General features: G+C 42.4%; 1 protein-coding gene across 2 annotated transcripts in view; it reads right to left on the bottom strand.

The window, feature by feature from the left end:
* Positions 1 to 536: 536 nt before the first annotated feature.
* MMRN1 (multimerin 1) overlaps positions 537 to 10,386 on the bottom strand; it is a 51,840-nt gene continuing 41,990 nt past the window's right edge. For both annotated transcript variants that reach the window (XM_084625342.1, XM_084625341.1), the window contains exons 7-8: positions 2,735 to 2,881; positions 537 to 1,459 (exon numbers count right to left, since the gene is read on the bottom strand). In XM_084625342.1, the coding sequence (XP_084481468.1) occupies positions 1,038 to 1,459; positions 2,735 to 2,881 (569 nt within the window). In that variant the 3' untranslated portion in view covers positions 537 to 1,037. The remainder of the gene's footprint in view (positions 1,460 to 2,734; positions 2,882 to 10,386) is intronic.

Below are 10,386 nucleotides of genomic sequence, written 5' to 3'. Positions count from 1 at the left end.
TGGAATGGCTCATACAGAAGGAACCCATCTTGATTGCATTAACAATCAATCAACTTGAATAATGTGCAGAAACAAACAATCTTGTATATTCATTCATAGATTTCAAGGCCAGAAGGGATAATTCTAGTTTGACCTCCTGCATCACTCAGGTCAAAGAACCTTATGCAATAATTTCTGTATCAAGCCCATAACTTCTGCCTGAGCATATAGTACACTATAGAATATATTTTTAAAAGATATCCAGTCCTGATTTAAAAGCTCAGTGATGGAAAATCTACCAATTCCCTGGCTAAGTTCTTCCAATAGTCAATTACCCTCACTGTTAAAATGTTGCACCTTATTTCCAGTCTGAATTTGTCTAGCATCAGTTTCCAACCATTAGATCTTGTTATGCCTTTTTCTAGTAAAGAGCTATTTACTACCATGTTGTTTATGTACAAGACCATGTACAAAATTATGAAGAAAATAGAAAATATAGAAAAATATTTAAGTGTAGCCTTAAAATACAAAGATATTCACAAATCATATAAGGCCAAAAAGAAAATACACATAGTTTTCACTTGATGCAATAAGCTAAAGAGGAGCCCAAATTCTGAGCTGCAAATCCTATGCAACACCTCTGGAGTGAATGGGGTTGCAAAGGGAAAAATCAGGGCAAAATTTGACCCACCGTATGCAGACTTGGGGGCTGATTTTCCACTGCCTTGTAAAAGCACTCTTACCCATTCAAGGTGAGCACAAAAAATGATCAGATCAGAATTCTCCACTCACTTATGATGGTGATATTTTCATATTACAGCCCCTGTGGACTCTCTTGTCACAGGAGTAAATGGTTATACGAGAAACAAGGCTGTGGAGAATCAGGTCCCTGGACTCCTGAAATTTCACCTGTCCTGCAGGATGGGAGTATCTTTCTTAGAGAAACTCAGTGTTATGCAATGGAATTTACCTTGCAGGAGAGGAGGAAATTCAAGGTACAGACAAATAACTCTGCAGGCTGCTTCATTCAAAGGTGGTATTTTGCATTTATGGCTGACTTATGTACGGTACAACAAGTAACCAGTAAATGTAGTGACAGGTGGATACTTGGCTGGGATGGAGCCAGTTGCCAGTCTGAGCCAGACTTCTTGACCATAGTTTAACTCCAGTAAAGCATGCCCAGTTATTACCCTGTCAATGTACTTGTTACCGTTGACATTTTCAGACTGGAAAGCGAGCTTGTCTATTCCATCAACCACTAAATAGCCAGAGACGCGAGGACTGGAAGATGCAATGGTGTACTCGAAAACATACACCCCAAGATATGGAACACGGAACTTTCCACTTGCTGGGACATAGGAAGATCCATAGTTGACATCCAGATTATTAAATCTGATGGGGCCAGGAGTCGTCATCCCATAGGTGTGAGAGGCAAAGAAAGCCACCATAGGTGCATATCTGTAAGATCCTTTGGAAAAATCTGCAAAGAGTAAAGAGTATTTCTGAGATGTGTTTCTTGGTCTTTCCAACCCACTCCCCATGTGTTGCATAATTAAAGAGGACCCATACTGTATGTCAGAGTTTCAAGTAGGAATTGAAACAGACACAGTGTAGAAACATTTAAGGCATCTCATCAAGTAGCTTCAGCAGCTAGAATAGAAACAAAATGAGTCCCTATGCACTGCAGAAAATGCAGTTTCCTCCACAATTAGTGCCAAGTGCACCTACAAAAGCTGTATGTCAGAAACAGCAAGGGAACTTCATTGTTGACCGTACTGCATTATTATTAAGAAAAGCTTTTATTTTTTCCTCTTGCCCCCACTGCAGGATCTCTTTCTTTCCCTGTGTCACAAATCTTTACACAGTGTGTATGGGTGTTCTGAAGCCAGGGATTGTGCTCACAGGCCCTACACAAATATGGGAGAGATTTAGCACTCCTGACAACAAATGGGGGAAAATAAAAATGTATGTATGGGTTTTTTTCCCATTCCAGCTGAGCATACACGCTAATATCCCTGCTACTGTACAAATGATTTTACTCACTATTCACATGTAGTCATGAATGAGAAGCAGCCAAACAGCTGCTGCAAGTAGCATTCAAATCACATTTCATGTGGCTTGGATGTAAAATGTGTATTTATTTATTTTTAAGCTTGGCTGAACAAATATATTTTCTGCTTTCCCTGTTCCCAGTAGCATTTATGTGGCTTTCAGAGTGCAGATCGTTAGGTGGCCTAGTAATTCCTCTGATTTGATTGACTGGCTGAGGATCTGGCCCCAGGCTCAGCAGTAGCTAATGGGATTTACAGCACACCCCAAGAAGTGCTGGGCCCATCATTTCCCAGTGAAGGGATTTCACTATTGTGTAATAAAATTCCATCTCAGCTTGTTCAAATACATTTCTAACACCTTCCCCAGTAACCTGTCTACTCAACCCACCACGGAGCTCTCTCGGTTTGTGGCTGGCTCTGTGACCCAGACCAATTAAACCTTGTGATGTGGGCCATGCTAAAATAGGGTCATCAACAGGAATTAAGTCCTTCAGTGCTAAAGCGCAGGACTCTTCTACTTGAGCTAAAGGAGTAACTTTAACTGGTAGCAGCAGTAGTAGGCCCTTATCCTCTGTGAACCAGTCTCTAGAGGGGGCCACAAGATATTTAGTCAGTGTATGATGTTAGCAAATGCTGGCCGATTGGTGCATGATGCAAAACGCTCATATGCGTTAGTATGTTGCCGTGCTAAATACTGTACTTACCTACAGTCACAGAATTTTCGTCCACCAACTTCTTACTGCAGTTGACTCCTCCAAAGGGGTGGCGACAAGCACAAATAAAACTCCGCTTTTCATTGATGCAGGTTCCTCCATTCTCGCAGGGGGAGCTAGTGCAGCCCAAGTACTCACCTGTTTTAAAGGGAAAAAAATAACCTGAATTGTCATGGTCGCTATATTCACCAACGTTAATTACAATGACGCCCACTGGGTCTTGACTAGGGCCATGGAAAACATTTTTATCCATACCTAAAATCTGGTGAAATTCCCCTTCTGAATTTGTGTGTGAAAGTCAACTTCAGAGAGCGTTCAGTCAGAGCAGGACCTTCCCTATCAGTCAGTCAATCTATTCTACCTGCACATCTTCACTCCAGGCAGCCAGTTCCAGGAGCATTTTCTCTCTCTCTCTCTCACTCACTCACACCCCCCCACACCTCTACATGTCTTGTCAAGATTGGCTAGATGAGATAAGATGGAAGATGTTACAACCCTGCCTACTGTGGGTGGATGGCCCAGGGTCATCTAACAAATCTGCAGTTAGGCCATGGCAAGTAGGCCCATTGCTGGTCCTGAATCATTGTCCACCAATCCACTGCAAGCTATCTCAGGGATGGCATTCATTACCCACCACTCCATTAGGTGGCAGCAGAACTGGGAAAGGTCACCAAATTTGGGTTATTCTGGACCAAGATGGGCATCAAGTTCCCATGTCTTGGAGCTCTGCCAGCCGCCCCTCTCTTATAAAGTCAACAGGATTCATCTTGGATTCTCCTGAAGTTGTGGCGGTATGGCACAGGGACAGAGGCAATCCCTAAGATATATCATCTGAGCTCTGGAACATCACGATTTGTTCACTTAAAACCTTGCGCCTGCAATTTTGGGCATGCTACCACAGAGGTTGCTTTGAAAATCTGTCCCTGAAATTAAAGAATGTACAAGGTTCAAACTGTTCAATGGAAAGTGGTAAAGATTAAGAGCTCCCAAACCACCTGAAGGCTTATGTACTTTTCTGAGCAGGGAAGCTTGCAAATTTTTCTTCCCCAGTTATACTGGTCAATCAAAGCCAAAAATCATAGAGAACATTTTTCTTTGCTGTAATTTGTGGTGCATTGGTCTCAGCCATACTATACAACAGACTCCGGTCTTAAGAGCAGAGTCCAGCAACTGAAATTGTGTATAGTCCTATGAAAAGGCAGCAAGTTGGACAACTTCTAGGTGTGTAAGAATAGGATGGTAAATTTAAAGGGGTCATTGGGAGATGAAAGGTCCTTTCAGAAAAGCTCTGATTGCCAGGGGAAGTGTTGTATTGTCTCTTTTCACAGATAAACTCCATGACTGTGAATGAGGTACCTTTAGTTTCCAGCACAGCCATTTCAGGTGCTACTGCATTTAGTCACATTATTTATATGATGAATGTTATTTCACTGAACAGAATGTTAAAGCTTTTTTTCTGTTTCTGCAATGTCTCTTGAGTTTAAACTGATCAGACTTATGGACTGAAATACCAAAAAGGTTCTTGTGTATCTCATGTAATTTTTCCCGACAGTGAGTATCATCCGTCACAATAGCGCTTGAAATAAAGCAATGTAAGATTGCAATGTCAAAAGTCACAACACGGGCAGCTGAAGATGAAGCACTTGTTTGCTCCTGCCTGGATAATCGCTTTGCTCTATATTTAATTGAAGTGACTCTTGACTCACATTTCTCAGACTCTCACAATTGCTTTTGTTGTATGTAAGGAAGGATGGATAGTGGCTGATTGTGCCACAGTTCAAAAGCACCAGCTCCTCTGCGTGGAGAGCCCAGCGTGCATGGGATGCTGAATGTATCTCAGCCTGTTAACTGGCCTGTGTTTGTGCCTAGCTGCCAGGGACAACCAAAAAGGAACACATATATCCATGAAGCAGCCAGGAGGAGAGGCCAGTGAAGCAATCTGCATTGGGAAGGAGATGGTTGGTTAAAGGGCTGCAAAGAGAGGAACACGTGTACCATGGAGAGTGAAGTTAAACTCATCAAGAGAGACCCTGAGCTGATATAAATTGGCATAAGTCAATGGAGTCACACCAATTTACAGCAGCTGAGCATCTGGCCCTCCAATTCCTAGAGACGACCAAGCCAAGTTATTAAATAATCCATAAAAAGTGACAGGTTTCAGAGTAGCAGCCGTGTTAGTCTGTATTCGCAAAAAGAAAAGGAGTACGAGTGGCACCTTAGAGACTAACCAATTTATTTGAGCACAAGCTTTTGTGAGCTACAGCTCACTTCAGCTCATGAAAGCTTATGCTCAAATAAATTGGTTAGTCTCTAAGGTGCCACTCGTACTCCTTTTCTTTCTTCATAAAAAGTGAGGAATTTCCCAGAGGTGCTCATCCTCTAGCTATCTGCTAAAGCACTGTAGGCTCTGTGCTGTGCTTGTAGTTCACTATGACCCTGTCAAGCCACCAAATACTTTCCTTCTCCTTGCACCATTCAGCACTCCACGACATCCCGAAACACAACTGCCATACTATACACATCTTCTGAATGGAGTAAGTTGCAAACAGACTTCACTTGGGGAAATGTCTCTGAACACAGCATTTCATCTCTTTTTATTTAAGCCTTCACAAGTCACTGGGACAGGTAAGTGAAAGAGAGGCTCAGCAAGGATAGTTAAATGAAAGGTTTAAATGGCAGAAATAACTGCACAGGATAAGATAAACAAGGTTACTAGTTACATGCCATACAGTGGGACAGAGGACAGATGTAGTATTAAGGCAGAGTTCTGCTACTCTTGGTAAAGGCACACAGCCACAGTCTCTCTTTAGGGAATATTCTGCCGATTGTGGTACAAACAAATCTTCACACAAGTAATGAAACTCTGTCAGTATCCACTGAGGTGCTATTTACAAAGAAATCAGATATTTACTAATCTGATGGAACAGATTATTGCAGCTGGCCTGTTTATGGAGAGGCATGAGTCCAATTATTTAATTTGGGAATGGTTTAAGAGGAAGGCATTTAGAAGTCATTTCTCAATGCTTGGTTTTCAGTAACCGTGACTGTCTAACTACCTGCAACCATTAAAAGATGGGCAGAGTTTGGGATTATCCTGAGCCAAACTGATTTCTAACACTCCCATAGGCTGTCATACTGCAACGTAGTCACAGTTAGGTCAGTAGTCTGAATCTGGCCCAGTCTGACAGCGATAAAAGTAATGGCTGTTCAGTGGCACAGGCGAAATGAATTCCTGGTCTCAGTCCAGTGGCTAGATGTCCATAGCACAAGAGGCACAGATTGATTGACTGCCCTGGAGGCAACCTCAGCCGAGAGGCCAAAGCTGCATGGAATTACGCTGTCGCCTCACTAGTAGCATTCAGGGTTGAAGCACATTGGCCTTGCAGTGGGGAGGTAGCTTGCAGTGCAGTAGCTCTATCCTTATGGGGTTTTTTTTACAACAGAGAATGAGAGTCTCCAGGACCTCCGTTGCAATGCCTTTTGTGAGCACTAAATTAAAAAAAAAAAAAAAAAAAGCCATCACCATCGCCTTTCATCTGCCTATTATTCTATCAAACTAAATATGCACAATTGAAGTATGAAGAGTCAAATTGAATTAGAATAATCATCAGTCTCTTGCAATTAAAACACTTAATGCAAAATACAAATGGGCTTATTTTACTGCAGGCTTGAATGATAAAGCAACAATGAAAGCTTAACATTTCTGTCAGGAAGAGTCAGAATTTACATGTATCAGTAAAATGTGACCCAAAATAGATCTCTATTTCCACATCTACAGACTTCAGAACTCCATCTTAAGCCTCATTATGAGTGTCCCACCCCCAATGGAACAAATGGGAATTGGGCATTAAAATTAAATGGTCTGATATAGCTTATTGAAAGACAAAAACGTTCAGTCTGTACTGTTGTTATCCATTATTGCACATACCATGCTTCTGGGGAGTATGAGCCAGAAACAATAAGCAGAAAGATAGAAAATAAAGTGGAAATATTATTGAAACCTTAACAAACTATAACTTCTGGGATGCTTGATTCTCTGATGAACTGTGAACGGTTGACTTTAGTCAGGTCCATGTGAGTGTACTGAGATGGAAGGAATGGAAATAAGATACAGGAGATGAGAACAAAGAGAAAATAACCTTTATGCTTATCTCTCCCTTTCCTGGTCTCTCGCTCTCTTACACACAGGCACAAAATACATCACCTGCTCAAAGACTGTCATCCCACTGAAGTCAGTTACTTGGTGGAGCCATTACTTAGATCATAACTTTGCATTTACTTATATGCATACAGAGTTCAAACTCATACTGTAGTCTCACTGATTTCAGTGGGACCCCATTAACATTAGTCACAAAATTCACATTCATTTAAGTAGGGTCAAATCCTGATCACACTGAAGTCAATGGAAATTCTACCTTTGATGTCAGTGGGACCAAGATTTGGCTCTACTTCCATATGGGTTGCAGGATTAGGCTCCTCAAGCTGTCACAAAATTAAACAGAGGGCTTGTCTTCACTACGGGGACATTGACGCCACTGCAATCGATGTAGCGGGTGTCGATTTTGCAGGTCTAGTGAAGGCCTGCTAAATCAACGGCAGATCACACTCTGGTTGACTCTGATACTCCACCTTTCCAAGAAAAGTAAGGGAAGTCGACTGGAGAGCGTCTCCTGCCAATGCAGCTCAGTGAAGGCACCGGTGTAAGTCGACCTAAGCTATGTCGACTCCAGCTATGTTATTCACATAGCTGGAGTAGCTTAACTTAGGTCGACTTACCCTGGTAGTGAAGACAAGCCCAGAAAAACAAACATCTAAGTCCTATTAAAATCAGTAATTAGAGAATTGTAACTCAGTGGCGATGCTGACCATTTGTATTTGGAGACTCTTATGGAGTGTTATGTATGGTTTCTTAAAATATGGATGGGGGGGCCTTTCTGGATGAGAAAAATCCTTCCCACAAGGAATAGGACAGAGTGGACCAGAGGCGTAAGAGGGATAATGTTTAGACTATTTGTAGAACTGTACAGTAATAAACTAGTGACAGTGCTAAGGGGTTATCTACAGTGTATTCAAAAGCCTCAATATCTTCAGAAAATCCTATAGAAACCTTACTTTCAAACTGTATAGAAAAATTACTTTAAAAGAAATTGGGTGTTTGCTATTATCTGCAAAGATCCCTGCTTTCTACAAGCACATCCAAAGTTATCAAGAAAGCTATTTGTGAAAATTCAGTCATATAAATAATAAATAGGACTGACATTTATTCATTAACGCTTAAAAATAAGCAGCTGGCAGCTTCCTGTGCTCCAGGCAGTGGCCCTTGTGACAGTTTCCAACAAAGTGAAAGATCCAGGAGGGATCAATGACATCATTTTTTTTTCCCTTTAGTTTTAATTAGGACCAAGGTTTTTTGAGTTTCCATCTTTTGTGCAATGACAGAGGCAGGCAGAAAACAGAGATGGCTCAGAAGGAGTTGCTGTTCTTAGGATAAATAATTGAAATTTGCTTTTATTTTATGGAAAAGGTTTTGCACATTTCAGTGCATTTTTAAGCATCTTTCAGTTGCCAGATAAAAGATTGACTTATCCCCTGAAGGATAAGACAACTTTGAGCCCAATTCTTTGATCTTTGGGTTAATGGGGTTAATGTGTGTTTAAACTGAAGCATGTGCTTAAATATTCTGCTGAATAGCTGGACTTAAACACATGCTTAAATACTTGAACTGAAGCCTTAATCAGTGTTTTTTCCAATAAAGCTCAAGATCTTGCAAGCTATCACGAGAGAGTCTCAAACAGAGTGAAACTGCAGTTTTCTTTTTAAATCCAATGGATATTTAGGAATCTTTTTTTTTTTTTTTTTTTTGCACCATTGGCTTAGCTTTAGTAATGGATGTGTGGAAATGGGGAAAAAACTGGATAGGTTCCTGCACACAATGCAGATTCCAAGAACCTGGGGGAAAATGGGATAGGAAAGGTGGATGAGTGACACAAAGAGATTTGCCCATGCTTAGGCACGTATAAACAGGGGAGTGTAACATGGACATTTTTATTTCCCTTACCATTCCCTATCCTGCAGAGACCGTGAATAATTTTTTCAAAAAGTGCCCAAGTGACTTAGGAGCCCACATCCCATTTACCAAAGTCACTTGGACTCCTAAATCGCTAACCCATTTTTGAAAATTTTACCCAGCATCTTAATTTTTTTCTCATTTTATTTCCTCTTCTCAGAAGTGACACAGACTAAGCATTTGCTTGTGTTGTAGAATTTCAGTCAAATCTTATGCCCAATATTGTACCTCACATTTTATCTTTTTACTTTTTGATATTAGACCTCTGACATGCAGTTAGGAACCCGTTCACATGTGATTCTTCTCTGAAACGTGCCTTTGTAAAAATGACATCATCTTACTCAGCAGGATCTGCTTTTTAAGTATATTCAGTTAGACCCATTTTACTGGCGAGAGCCCTGATCCTGCAAATACTTAGGCATGTGTTTAACTTTAAGTACACTAGTAGTCTTAATGAAGCTTTCAAGTAGCTAGCAGTAGTCCCATAATATCAGTGGGACTGCTCAGATACTCAAAGGGAAACATGTGCTTCAGTGTTTGCAGGGGCCTATATTAACCCCCCCCCGCCCCCCGCACTTCTGTTAGTACTGCAATTCCAGGCCCCAGGGCAGAACGGTCAGTGGGCCCCATGCCCGCAGAAGCCACGCACGTGCGGACGTGGTCCGCCGACATTTTGGCGGAGCTGCGCCTGCTCTGGCAGGTGCCCAGTGAGATATTTCGGCTGCGCTGCAGGGTGTACTCTTCCAGCAGGGCCAGGGCTTTTACATGCCCACCCGGTAGGGTTCCCAACTGTCTAATCGCACAAAACCAAAGACCCTTGCCCCACCCCTTCCCTAAGACCATGCCCCTGTCCTGTCCCTTCTCTGAGGCCCCACCCTCTGCTCACTCCATCCTCCATCACTCAGTCTCCCCCACCCTCACTCATTTTCACCAACTGGGGCAGGGGGTTGGGGTACGGCAGGGAGTGCTGGGTGTCGGCTCTGGGAGGGTGTATGGGTGTGGGAGGAAGTGCAGGACCCCCCCACGCCCATTTAAATTGCCCGGACCCCTGGGCAATTGCCCTCTTCCCTCCTCCTCCCCCCGTCGGCGGGCCTGTGCAAAGCTGATGCAACCCTTGAAGAGCAAACTGGATTCCTATTCTGGTTTTCACATCTTTATTCTGACATCCAACTGCAGAACCTTTATAGCTAATGCATTAGCTGGACTGCCACTTGATTTTCAGGTTCTCAGTTGAATTTGAAAGGCTGGGCTGGTATTTAAAAACTAACCCATCATTACTTTTACATCCTTTCACTGAGGGAAAAACCATGGGACCTCAGGAGGTCTTTTGTAAAAAGTCCATTTCTAGAGGACAAACATACTTTAAGAGTATGTCTACACTGCAATTAGACACCTGCAGCTGGCCCATGCCAGCTGAGTTGGGTTCAAAGGACTTGGGCTAAGAGCTATTTAACTGTGGTGTAGATGTTCAGGCTGCAGACCAAGCTCTGGGACGCTCGTACCCCACATGGTCCTAGAGCCTGTGCCGCCACCTATACTTGAACATCTCCACTGCAATTAAACAATCCTGCAGCCC

This window comes from Lepidochelys olivacea (genome assembly GCF_965140295.1).
Source record: "Lepidochelys olivacea isolate rLepOli2 genome assembly, chromosome: 4".
NCBI lineage: Eukaryota > Metazoa > Chordata > Testudines > Cheloniidae > Lepidochelys > Lepidochelys olivacea.
Note: the sequence above shows the minus strand (reverse complement) of the source record. Positions and strands in the feature narration are given on the sequence as shown.